Raw genomic sequence first — 14,121 nt, forward strand, 5'->3', positions numbered from 1 at the left:
AAGGTGTCGGAGAGGTAATTAAAAGACTCGAGTTCTATTCCTGTTTGAGGTAATTTTTTTCAAATACCATTCATGAACGATTATTTTTATTGTTGCATTATATGGCTAGTAGCATCTTGGTGGATTATGCAAAGCACCAAAAACATAATGTTGACAGTCCCGGAAGCTATGAAAATGCTGCTTTTCAAGCCACAGGTACAGATGGCTTGCCAAACCACAATTTCTTCGCGAATTTTGACAGTTTCATGTGCTTGAAAATATCTGCTACCTTTCCCCTTACTTTTGCCGTACAAAACTCCTGTCCCGGAAGCTGCTTGTAGTCGGCTTTGACGTAGGTTTCGTCGTCCATTACCACGCAGTCAAACTTCGTCAGCATCGTCGTGTACAGCCTCCGGGATCGCGCTTTGGCCGTCGTATTTTGTTTATCATCGCGATTTGGAGTCACTACCTTCTTGTAAGTCGATAGTCCGGCTCGTTTTTTGGCTCGATGTACGGTTGTAGACGATACACCCAGCTTATTTGCGGCATCTCGGAGAGAGAGGTTAGGGTTTCGCTTGCAACTACCGGCAACTCTCATTGTCGTCTCAGTGGCTTCCGGTTTTCGATTTCCCCCCGATCCAGACTTCCTGGCTGTCGACAAACGTTGCCTAAACACTTTAATTACATTTGTAACGGTTGATTTGGCAACTTTTAGTGGTTTTGCCAGCTTTGCGTGCGAGTAGCTCGGATTTTCGCGATGCGCGAGCAAAATTTTGATACGCTGTTCTTCTTCCTTGGACGGCATTTTGACAACTGAAGAGTGAATTCCAAAATCAAAATTGGAGCAAAATTCTACCCACACACACCTTCAAAATGAGGGGTGTTCAGGGTTTTTAAATTCAAAATTGAAAGAAATACGTCAAGTTGATATTGACCAAATTTTGACCGTATCACTCTTTAATTATGCATTCTTGTCGTAATTCGGGAGTTAGCTAATAAAAAGAATGGCATTTCGTATTGAAATTCGTTTTTTTTTTTCAAAAGTTAACAGCATTCAAAATTTAAAATAAATCACATGTTCTTACGGAGATTCGGTCCCAATTTTGATATGATTGTTTTTAATAAAATTTGTGGGAAGTTTGTTAAATATAACAAAACATTCAAAGTCATCCGAAAGTGCTTACGATTGGAAAAACGACAAGCTGTTGTTTTATCAGACAGCGCCGGCTGGTTCACCATAAAACCTTTTATGTTAACCACGAAAAATTACAAGTTTCACGCAGATTCGATTAATCCTTCTGTTTCTTATAATTAAAGTCGTTTTTAGTGAACTTTTCACTTGAGAAATGATGAAAAAGCTTGTTTGCCAGTGCTGGTGCCTTGCGAAGTATTGCGTGAAAAAAGTCATGCGGTACCTCACTTTTTCTAATACTAACGCCATATTAGTTTTGATGTACGTTATACAATAAATACAATAAAATCAATAAACGCTTTTCGTACCTCCATGCTTTGCCGGTTGATGTCGTCATTCGTGAGAAAACGAAATCTATCAACATCAAAGCCGCGGTTGTGTCTCACGGAAACCATACAAGTTTCAAAAAAACATCGTCATTGTTGTCTACCTCGGTAGTTCATCAGAACTACGCTGAATGTGACCCATTTAGTAACGAATTCGAAAGCAGAACGAAAAACAGCTGTAGCGGCCAGTCTCGTTCGGAAAGTTTGAAAAGTTCGGCCACTCGTCGTCTCAGTCATTATCATCCGGTATCAGCATTAGGTAAACAAGTCCCAAAACAATGTTGCGTTTTCCAAACAGTGCCATCGGAGAGCAAACATTCTCGACCAGCACAAGAAGCTGAGACACGACCGGAATCTTATCACTCACTGAGCTGCATTATCACGTTGCATCTGCTGGATTCGGATTAAAATGGACTGCGGGATATGCAACTGGGTTCCGTGTGCCGTTGATTTACACCGTGTGCTCGTTGCAAGTTGTCCCGGAACTTTTTTTTTGCTACACAAGTTTCATGAGATAAATGTGTCGGGCATGCCATAAGGTAAAAGGTGTTGTAAAATATTCTGTTTGGACTTTCGGATAATCAACCGGCAGGATGAGAAAACCGTGCAATTCGCAAACGCTTGACCGTTACATTTGTATGGGATGTGGGGTCATTGGCTTCTGAAATTGTTTTTGGGTCATTTGATTTGATGGCACAGAACAGAAAAAAAGACAGTTTGTAAGTTTAATTTAACATTTGTGTTGATGGCAAAATTTATTATGGGGCAGAGCAATTAAAATTATAAATATTCTTGTCTAATCATAACAAACACGAAGAAAAAAGCCATGATGCCACATGCCCCTATTAAATAAATTAGGTATGAGTTAAACAACTAATAACTTTTTTGCCAAATAAGAACGAGGTAACGGTCTTCGACAAAGTTGTTCAGTGGAAAATTCCCTTTGGAAAATATATAAATTGGCACAAAATCCATAAACAGGCTCGGTTCCACATCAGCAACAAAAATGATGTAGATTTTTCAGTTCAAAATAATCAGTTTTGCTTACAAACAAAAAAGTTCAAATTTATTCATGTAAACGTTACTTAAAAATTCTGAAAAGAATTATGGATGAGTTTTGAAGCAAAACGAAGCTTGTTAGACCCCAGGGTCTGAGAAATTCATAAATGTCCCCAAATCGACTCAGTCTATTGTTTTATGATTTCATCTATTATAATTATTATTATTATTGTTATTGTTATTATTATTTTTATTATTATTTTTATTATTATTTTATTATTATTTTTATTATTTTTTATTATTTATTATTTTTTATTAAACACACCAAGTGTGGGCCGTGTGTTTCGTATTTAGGGGTTCCGGCTGTGAAATCTATGCGAATAAGTTAAACAAAAGAATTGGTAAAACAGATTGTTGCGCAATGTGTTTGGGAGAGGATTATTAGAAACAAAATAGAGGGGAATCGAAGGTAGAATCAGCCATAACTTCATTTTCCGATGCGATGCTTGATAGCTTACATAGCCTTCATTTGATTTCTCGGAAAAAATCACACAAGATAAGTTTGGCTTTGTTAAAAAAAGAAATCTTGTCCCAATTAGTGTTTTTCTGGATTGTTTCTCCGTTCATTAGCTTGTGGGGTGTCTGAAACTATGCCTAGGGGAAAAGTTCATATAACGCCCCATGTGGCTAATACGTGCCACCTTGTTTTGAAGAATCTGAAACATTTTAAGCCTGCAAAATATTACCAATTTGCTTTAAATGCTGTGGTCATGGCAAGTATGAATTTTTCCTTAAAATGCCCCTGTGTCATGATAATTTCACAATTTAGGTTTTTCGTAATCGTCAGATGTAAACTAGACAAGCTGTAGCTCTATAATTCAGTTGACTACATTGAGTTGAATTCGCTGCTGTCGTGATTTTACGAATCTCAATTCAGAGATTCACCTAAACACGTCTGTCGCTCGCAAGAATAGATCAATGACTGACTTTGTTTTGTTTGTTTGTCAAGTGCTGCCAAAATAGCAAATGTTCTCATAGAAATTTATTTTATTTTATTCATCTACAGTGTTGCCGAATACAACTATTATTTTATTTTATTCCTAATTAAATTTGATTTATTTTCTGTATATTCTTCATCTCATCCCAACATTCCTTCTCACCTCTATTCTTAATTCAAAGTTTTCACGCATCAACATTTGTTTTTTTTTTGTTAGTGCAAAATTTAATTTACCAAATATCCTCAATTTTTATTCCATATTCCACATCTTTATTCTCCATACTACAAATTTTATTTAATTTCTGCTTATCCTTCATGACATTTCTACATTCCTTCTCAACTCTATTCTCAATGGAATCTTTAATTTACCGACTTTTGTTTTTCTAAAATACAAAATTTTATATCCCAAATATCCCTCAACTCAATTCTACATTCCATTCTCTGCAAAAGCTTTTCAAATATTTTTTTTTTTTTACATATTCTTCATTTCATCCGAAAATATTTTCACAAAAGCCTTCCCAGTTTGTGCTTTCTCTGTCGCTCTGCTTTTATTTACCAGAGCCGGAACAATCCGCAAAAAAAACATTCTTAGCAACAGCTTTCTCAAACTGTGTTTTCCTTGTTACTCTGTCTCTGTTTACAAGAGCCGGAATAATTCGAGAGTATTCTAAGAAACAGCCTGCCCAACCAGAAGACTTATTCAAAACAAACAATCAGCAGCAGCAGCCTTAAATATCTGCGCTTTCAACGGCAATTCCGTCTTATTTCCACCGGAAGGCCAAATCAAAACAATCAGCATCAGCAGCCTTAAATATCTGTGCTTCTAACGGCAATTCCGTCTTATTTCCACCGGAAGGCCAAATCAAAACAATCAGCAGCAGCAGCCATTGTCGTGATTTTACGAATCTCAATTCAGAGATTCACCTAAACACGTCTGTCGCTCGCAAGAATAGATCAATGACTGACTTTGTTTTGTTTGTTTGTCAAGTGCTGCCAAAATCGCAAATTTTCTCATAGAAATTTATTTTATTTTATTCATCTACAGTGTTGCCGAATACAACTATTATTTTATTTTATTCCTAATTAAATTTGATTTATTTTCTGTATATTCTTCATCTCATCCCTACAGATTATACGGCAGAAAACGCTCATCGTGTCCCGATTGATAGTGCTCTGTTCAACTTTAGTCAACAAATTTAAGTAAAAACGCGTTTAAAAACTTATCAAAGTGGAAAACCATAAATTTAATGATGCAGAGAATTGAGAAACAATGTTTACATAATGTTGCAGTGCGTACATTATGGTGATTTTAATGTCATAAATCCTTATTTCGTGGTGCTCAAAAATTATAATATTTTCGTCACTTGAGAACCTAGCTGTTTTTTCTTAATATTTCTGTAAAGATGATAAGAAGATTTCTTTTTAGATGAAAAATTAATACTATAGGAAGTACGAAAGAAATCCTCATGAAAATTTATTTGAGAAAATACGTACTTTTGTTGGAAAGAAAAGTGCCCCGTGTGCTCGTTATGCCCTTATCTCCCCTAAAGTTCAGAAAAAAGTATGTTCGGACTTAAAAATTTTGAACCAAATGAGACTTATCTTGTGACTTGTGTGATTATATTCAAAGTATCGAATGAAAGCTATTTGTGCCACCACACGCAATGAAAAATGGAGTTATAGCCGTTTTAACAGCGATTCCCCTTAATTTTTTAAATGTTGCAAAAACAAAATTTTCAACCAAATAAGGCTTCCGTTATGAGATTTTTTCATGAGAAAACGAATGAAGGCTTTTTGAGCGACCGCACGCTTTGGAAAAGGTAGCTATGGCTGTTTGACCCTCAATTCCCCTACATTTTTTCAATTATTTCAGAAAAATACATAATCAGTAGACTGTCCCAAATTTGTATGGGAAATTCAAAACCTGTGAAATGTTATGCGCTGCAGGCTGAAATTGATCCTAGTCCTAGTATAAGATCTCATGCCAAATTTGGGAGAGATCGGATCACGGGAAGGGGTCGCTCAACGAGCCTGAAGTTTGTATGGGATTTCGAGACATTTTGTTCGGGAGAAACATGAAGAACCAGTTTTTCATGAATAAATTTGGTTCCCGTCGGCCGATTTCTTTCGAAAACGGGTTTTCTTAAAGCCTTAATTATGAAAAATATTTCATCCGAAGACTACATTCCAATCAGAGTGAAGATAAGAAAGTTATTAAGCTTCAAAAACGGGCTAACTTTTATAAGGTTGGTATTCAGCACTGTTAGTGAGATCTCATCTCATTAACAGTGCTGAATAGCACCGTTAAAAAGTTAGCCCATTTTTGATGCTTAATAACTTTCTTATCTTTACTCTTTTTGAAATGCAGTCTTCGGATGAAATATTTTCCATAATTTAGGCTTTAAGAAAACCCGTTTTTGAAACGAATCGGCAGACGGAAACCAAAGTTATTGATGAAAAACTGATTCTTCATGTTTCTCCCGAACAAAATGTCTCGAAATTCCATACAAACTTAAGGCTCGTTGAGCGACCCCTTCCCGTGATCAGATCTGACCCAAATTTGGCATGAGATCTTGTACTAGGCCAAGGATCAATTTTAGCCTGCAGCGCATAACTTTTTCGAAAGTCGGGTCATTTGGGGCACTCTAATAATCAGGATTGAAGAAATTGAATCAAATGAGATTTATCTTGTGTGTTTTTTTTTTGAGATATCGAATAAAGGTTATTTGTTCTACAGCACGCGTCGGAACTGGAGTTATGGCTGTTTTACTCTCAATTTCCCTGTATTTTTCAATTAATTCAGAAAAATGCATGTTCGCAGAGGAAAATTATGGATCAAATGAGAACGATCTGGAAAGATTTTTCCGAGGAATCAAATAAAGGCTATTTGGGCCATCGCACGCATCGAAAAATAGGATTAGGGGAGATGAGGGCATAACGAGCACCCGAGGCATAATGAGAACTACGCTTTTCTACGAAAGTGCGTATTTTCTTAAATAAATTTTCATGAGGATTTGTTTCGTACTTCCTATAGTATTAATTTTTCACAAAAAAAGGAATCTCCTTATCATCTTTACAGAGATATTTAAAAAAAACTAGCTTGGTTCTCAAGTTACGAAAATATTATAATTTTTGAGCAAATAAGCTCTTATGATCTTAAAATAACCTTGATCTATAATGTACGAACTGCAACATGATGTACACATTGTTTCTCAATTTTTACCATCATAAAATTTTTGATTTTTCACTTTTATCAATTTTAAAACACGTTTTTACTTAAATTTGTTGACTAGGGGCATATAGAGCACCATATTATCGAGGCATAATGAGCATTTTCTGCCGTAGAATCTAGCAGCGAATTAAAATTGATTTATAGCGCCACACCTTGACTAGTTTTCATCCGAAAATTTAGCCTATTGGTAAGGTGTCGGAGAGGTAATCAAAAGACTAGAGTTAGATTTCTGTTCGAGGTGATTTTTTTCCATTCACAATTCATGATCGATTTTTTTATTGTTACATTATACGGCTAGTAGCATCATCCTCCGAACAAAGCACTTAATGTATGAGCGTGCGTGAATTGTTTGTATTCCACAAACAGATCTAGATTATTTTGTTATTGCTTTGTTTGATGAATCTACGACTCACCTGACTTCATGGAATTGAATTCACTGCTAGATTCCCCGGCAAAAACGCACATCTTGCTCTGATTAAAGGTGCTCATACTGCCTCAGGGGGGGTTCTCATTATGCCTCCACAGTGGTTGGTTTTCAGCTTTTGGCAAAATTTTTTAAAATGCATTTTTTAACGTTTTCATCTAGTTTTTCACGTTTCAGCCCGTTAGGGAATAGGCTTTTCAAGTGCCTGAACACGAAACAATAATGTAACCTCCATATTATAGCTATTTTCTATGGTTAAATAACCGTTATCCTTAAGGTGGCCATTATGCCCCCATCTCCCCTATCGCTGTTTTTCCCTCAGTTCCCTTACAGTTTCCAAATATTTCAGAAAATCGCATGTTCGGTCTTGAAAGTTTTAAACCAAATGAACCAAATCTTGTGTGTTTGATCTAAGTAAGCCTTGGTGGAGTGCGGTCGTGTTTTCTCGCTCGTGTCAATTTTCCTTGCATTTAAAGAAAATTATTCGAAAAATTGAATTCAAATGGATCATTAAGGATTATTTCTGAGTTTTCTTTCAAAAAATTGAATTTAACCAGACCAGGAGTTGAGCCTTGGTCGTGGGCGGTCGTTTTTCTCTCGTTCGCCCGTCTAGTCGTCGCGTTCCTGGTTTTTTGTTGGAATTGGGTTGTGCTGTGTTTCCTTGTGATATGAAAACACGAAAATTTTCTCAATCATTTAAAGTGCAGCCCAGGCCCAGCTTTGGTTCAATGAAAAGGAAATGGCCTTTGGAAGAAAATAATTAACAGAAACTGTTGCGGTCGGTGATGGTATTTGGCAATCACGCGAAGTCAAAAAGTGAACAGGGAAGTGGTTCTTTGATGTAATTAAATATCATTAAGTTGAGGGTAAAAAAGAGTGTTAGCTTAGCATTGCCCTTGAAGGAAAAGTTTGGTGTGAAGTATTTGAAAATTTAAGAAAATATGTTTTAAAAATGGCACCTGAAATTTTTTTTGTGATGCCTTCGTATACGTGTATGGGTTACGAATTAGAAAAGAAGAGAAATTGTGAAATCGGAGAAGGAAGTATGGTTGCTGTGATGTGTTTCTGGTCTGATTCCGTTTTAATAGAATAGTTCACTTTCATCGATCGGACAACTGCATAGACGGCATAAGGATTTTCACGTTTATGTTGACACTACCAAATTAAAGCTAAGCAGAGTAGAACCATTTTCATTAGTTCACCTTGGAAGATGAATTATGTGTTTTAATGTGGTTTAGATTAGAGTGTTGTTCAAGAATTTTTAAGGCGATCCAATAATTATTTTTTATAGTTTTCTAGAGCCCCGTAGAATGAACACTCTCAACACTTGCCTTTTATGTGACTATCCATCTTTCTTGCTATGTTTTGAGCAGGTCTACTTTTATTTTTCGTATAGAAAATGGATCTTGTGTGCGTTTCATTCCGGTTTCTGCCTTATTTTATACTCACCACACTGTTCATCATTATGTGAAACGCAGATACCGGCAACGATATACAATCCGTGTATACAATCCATCTCAGATTTAGGCTTGTTTTGACAGATTTAAGCTTTTTTTTCTCAGATTTAAGCTTTCATCTCCTATGCTATCAAGACAAAAAAAGCTTAAATCTGGGGAAAAAAGCTTAAAAACGAGATTCACCAAAACTTAGTTAAAGATGTTGATCACACGATACATAGACAAATCCCAATGGAATTCATAGCGTCGATCAAAAAAATGAATTTTGTCTGTATACATATATTTCTCATTGACATTTTTATAGGTTTTCTTTTTTAACACCACTTTTATCACACAGCTCAACAACGTGACACTTGATTTTCCATAATTTTGAGGAAAATATGTATACTGGAAACATAACGCACAGCTAATGATATTATGTATTGCGCGCAACGCACGTTGTTATTAAATCTAATCATAAATAATAGTTTTTAGAATTTTGCTTTTGATATTTTAGTATGTCATAATGCGCATGTATTCTTTTTGGCGCTGAAATCTTTTAGAATGGAAAAATTCTAAGAATTTTGGTGCTGGTGCTGGTGGTAATAATTTCTCTGCGCTATAACCATGGTCGATGACCTGAGATGAAGGTACAGGGATCCAGAACTAAACAGTGTATAATGGTTAAAGAAATTTCTTTAATTATTGTATTGTTAAATTTTAGACTCCATGTAGAAAAACCTCATTTCCATCCCCTGAAGGAAGAATCGCAAGGCCCAACACCAAGGAGCATAGAAATATCTTAGCATTTATGCTCCCAACGAATAAATATCAAACGAACATGGGAACGTATGGTACTGTTGTCCACGTTTCTTCCTCCCCTGGTTCCAGTCGTCTCTGCGTCCAATACTGCACAGTGGGCCCGGCCCAGTTGCCTTGATAAGATGAATAGTAACGGTATTTTTACTATTCACAGGGATGCTGACAAGATCTGGCTGTGTACGTATCATAAGCATAAGCGTAAGCAAATGATATTTATATTGTGTGTTTTTCGAAGAATTGAATAAAAACTATTTGAGCCACTGAACGCTTCGAACAATGAAGTTATGGCTTAACTATTTGAAAAATCTAGGGGAATTGAGGGTAAAATGCAGACATAAATCCATTTTCCGATGCGTGTAGTGGCTGAAATAACCTTCATTCGATTCCTTGGAAAAAAATTACACAAGACAAGTTTCATTTTTTTCAAAATTTTCTATTCCGAACTTTTTTAGGGGAATCGAGAATTGAATCAGCCATAATTCCATTTTACAAAGCGTGCGATGGCTTCATTCGCTTCTTCGAAAAAAAATCACACAAGATAAGTCTCATTTGGTTCAAGATGGTTTATCATGCCGATCATGCGTTTTTCTAAATGAATTGAAAAATGCAGGGGAATTGAGAGTAAAACAGCCAAAACTCTATTTTACATTACGTGCGGGTGCTTAAACAACCTTCATTCGGTTCCTCGGAAAAAAAATCACAGAAAACAGTATTTGGATCGAAATTTTTATGCTCGAAGTAATTTTTTTCATGAATTATTGAAAAATAGAGAGAAATCGAAGGTAAAATAAGCCATAACTCCATTTTCCGATGCGATGCTTGGTAGCTCATTTGATTTCTTGGAAAAAGACACAAAAAATATTTTTTTTTTTGGTTCATTTAGGAGGGAAGATATTGAATTTCTTCGCGGTTTATAAACTTTTTCCCCCATTGTGCATTGGGTTTGAACGCCTGAATTAAAAGAAGCGTATGTTTAACGGATTTAAACTTATTTCGGGGGCATTAAAATAAAAAAAAATCTGATACCCCTTATGGATTCGCAAGATCTTTAAATTTGCATATGAAACCCTCAGAGCAAAACCGGTATAAGTGACAGAATGGTCGATTTTGAGTTAAAAATGCCAAGCGATTTTTTATACTTCAACTTTATTTGCTGATTTTTTCATATTTTTTAATTATATTTCAATACTTTTACATTCGAAAAAAAATTAACTAATTTTTAAAAAATATATGGAACATGGCCAAACACAACAACTTGAAAGCTTGTTTCCTCGGAATAAGCTTTTATGCACTTATACCCCTTTGGCTTCATATTAAACTTTACACTCCCTGAAAGTCCACAAGCCTACCTGGACTGTGACCTACACGGTAAATTTAGATTATTCAGAGACTGAATAATTTCGGTTCAGCGGTCGCACCATGTATGAAGATGAAAACCACTGAGTTGAAATCCATCAAAATTTTGAGTTGTTTTCATCTAATGATTTTCAAAGCCTGGAACTTAGCGAAGACGCATACGTTTTCGAACAAAATAGATGAAAACAACTCAGAGAGTTCCAAAAGCCAGTGTTGATTGTTTAGATGCGATGATCGGAGACAGTTGACGAAATAATCAAGGTGAGTACAACTTTTAATTACATTTACTATTGAGTAAGAAAGAGAGGAAAAATACAAAATTTTACAAATTTATCGCTTCTTCCAGCAATCTCTACGGAAGCCATCATTCACAACTGTAAGTATAATTTTCAAGTGTAAATCATTTTCAGCTATGGTGTTTTTTCTTGTCTTTTCAGATCAGCTCAAATTAGACAGAGTGTGCTGGCGGATGAGTGTGCCAAGTGGGACAGCACGTAGTTCCACCGGCAGGATGCAGTCAAATGGCCCGGTGGCACTATTTTTTTTTGTGGTTAAAATAAACCAACCGAATAAAAATGCACGCATCCATCTTCTAAACACACCGTACAATCGTCTTTTTCTTTTTTAAATCAGAAATTCCATTCAAAACCGCTATGAAATTTCATAAATTTTTGATTTTTTTTCATTCATTCGATCCATGAACAAGCCTAAACCACCCTGAACAAAAACAACTCAAAATTCGCGAAAACCCCTACAATTCATTTCTGAGTTTTGCCGCTCTAATCAAAATTTGAGTTTTCCCAGTTTTGGCGCATTTTGAATTGTTTTCCTTCAAATCTGAGTCAGGGAGAATTAGAGTGTAGCATACAACATAAGACAGATTCTGCCAAACGTTCCAAGGAAAAGGCTAAAATTCTCTAATTCCTTCGGAGTAGCAACATCTATGGAGAAAAATGAACTTTATTGCACACATCTGTCCCCACCAAAAAAACATCTTTTCCTTTTCCTAAAAAAACAAAAATGAAAAAAAGGACACAAGAGAAGATAGCAAAAAAAAAAGTTTTGAGTTAATAATTCCAAATGATTTTAATTTTATCTTTGTGCTAATTTCACATGTTCAAAGATTTTCTAACCATTTTATGAACGAATGAAAACAGCATGTTTCAAATGGAGGATTAGAGAAACACAAAAATTTATAATCTTTTTTTTGTCGAGAGAAGCTTTAATACATTTTTACTTTCCCAGCTCTAGAGACCCTAAGTTCTTAAGGTGGGTCCCAAGAATTTAAGATTCCGAATCCTGAATGCAATGAATTATGAATCAAATACCCATAATAATTCCGGTCCATGAAGAAATACATTTTGATTATTTTTTTATGAACATCCGAGAGTTCAACAAAACAAACTTTTGAAGGAAGCCCTAGGATCTTTGAAATCAAAATTCGGGATCAATGAAAAATTAATACCAGAAGATTAATTCATACGTCATCATTAGGCTAAACACGAATCACGTTCCGATAGAACCCTAAAAGTAGAAACTAGAGTATCCGGTTTATTTACACAATCACCAAGCGATAGTAGATAGACAGAAGGTTCATAATGGTTGACGACGTAATTCGAAGTTATCACGATGCTGCGGCCGCTCTAGAGTAGGTAGGTACCTAAGTGACAGAATCAGTTGCTGCTCGGTGAGTGAGTGATGACAAACTTTCGGTGTGTTTCTGTTTTCTTTGCGATAAAGAGATGCATCCCGTTTTGTTTGGATTCATCTCGTTCACCCTTGGCTTTGGCTGTGTGTGTGTTTGTGTGGGTGGGTGGCTTAAGATTATCTTCTCGGTGGGCCTAAATAGTTGGTGTTGCGGCAGCAGGTATCACTTACTGATTTACTTGAAGTGCCCTAGTGCTTGTAAGTGGAAAAGCCTATAAAACTGTACGGGACAATGGAAATTAACTTTCTTCCGAGTGAGACGATCTTATCGCGTGGAGCTTCTCGTGTTGCTGCTGCCGGTTGAAGAGATTTCTTACAAAGGTAGTTTGGCCTAAGCAAATCAAAAAGCTGTGCAACGAATCGAAAACCCCAAACAGTGCAATCTGGAGATGGTAGAATCTAGGACGTTCTGTGGAATTAAGCACCCAAGAGTGAAGATCGCATTCGTGCTAAGAGTGTTGTTCTTTCTGAGCTTAGTTTCGATAAGTTTGCTGAATAGTGTGATATCGAATTCAGATGGCAGGGGTTCTGTAGTCTCGAGAGCGCGACCCAGGCGCCATCTTTTGGAAGTGTTACAAGATCAGGTGGAAGTGTTCGATGTAGCTACTGGGGGTGCTGAAGTGTTTGATCTCACGACTTCGACGACGCTTTCTCCGGATGTGACAACCGCTTTCAACGAAAGTGATGTGGGTCGGGGTAGAAATTGTACTCCGCCAGCTATTTACGAATTTCCTTCTGATGGGTTCACCAGATACCAGAGGCGCCATGGATGGATCGCGGTTCATATTCTGATCGCGTGCTACTGCTTCTGGCTGTTGGCTATCGTTTGTGATGACTACTTTGTGCCAGTCATTGAGCTGTTGTGCAAAAGTAAGTGGCTGATGCAATGTTGTGATAGCGCGGAAATGATAAATATCTACTTTTTCAATTCATACGCACCACAGAACTACAGGTCAAGGAAGATGTTGCTGGAGCAACGTTTATGGCGGCTGCTTCGTCGAGCCCGGAGTTGTTTATCAACTGTGTGGGTACTTTTGTGACCAAAGGTGATATCGGAGTGGGAGCTGTGGTGGGATCGGCGGTGTTCAATATCCTTGCCGTACCGGCCGTTTGTGGATTATTTGGGGGACAGGTAAGTCGGAAAGCAAGTGAGATATTCAACAAATCATAGTTTTCGAAATCGTTAAAAAAATTACAAAATCATTGAGGAGTAATGTTTATACCATCATTCTTTTACTTACCACTTAAAAATCCTGAATATGTTGAATATCACCAAACTTAAAACCTTTATAATTAAGGAATGTGGACCTTCATTTTGGTGATAGCTACATTCCTCAAGACCGGATGATAGTGTTGTGTTCGTAATGACAAAGGCTATCTTCTAAATATTTTTATCAGATGTTTCAGTTTACAGATACCCATAAAAACTGCGAAAATCTTTCAACAATGTTCATATTCACTTCCTTAATGTCAACATGTACTCGTATTCCATTTGCTTGAATTGTTTTTCAGATATGTAAAAATTATTCATGAGCATCCCTCCCTATAAATTATGCTAAAGATTCAGGGAAACATTTATCATACCCTAATACCAAGCCATTCAAAATTTGGTTCCATTTGCTCGGTTTGTTCTTCAGTTACTCAAAAAGAT

At 36.4% G+C, this 14,121-nt stretch overlaps 1 protein-coding gene across 6 annotated transcripts in view; it reads left to right on the forward strand.

The window, feature by feature from the left end:
* Positions 1-1,614: 1,614 nt before the first annotated feature.
* Positions 1,615-14,121, forward strand: part of LOC129749937 (sodium/potassium/calcium exchanger 3-like) — a 33,815-nt gene continuing 21,308 nt past the window's right edge. Inside the window, exons 1-3 of one of the 6 annotated variants that reach the window (XM_055745072.1) lie at positions 1,615-1,756; positions 12,656-13,340; positions 13,415-13,602. In XM_055745072.1, the coding sequence (XP_055601047.1) occupies positions 12,860-13,340; positions 13,415-13,602 (669 nt within the window). In that variant the 5' untranslated portion in view covers positions 1,615-1,756; positions 12,656-12,859. Of the gene's footprint in view, positions 1,757-1,777; positions 2,037-12,338; positions 12,416-12,586; positions 13,341-13,414; positions 13,603-14,121 lie in introns of those variants that run through there. The other 5 variants (XM_055745069.1, XM_055745071.1, XM_055745073.1 and 2 more) reach the window with 5 other exon arrangements.

This window comes from Uranotaenia lowii, chromosome 2 (genome assembly GCF_029784155.1).
Source record: "Uranotaenia lowii strain MFRU-FL chromosome 2, ASM2978415v1, whole genome shotgun sequence".
Classification (NCBI taxonomy): domain Eukaryota; kingdom Metazoa; phylum Arthropoda; class Insecta; order Diptera; family Culicidae; genus Uranotaenia; species Uranotaenia lowii.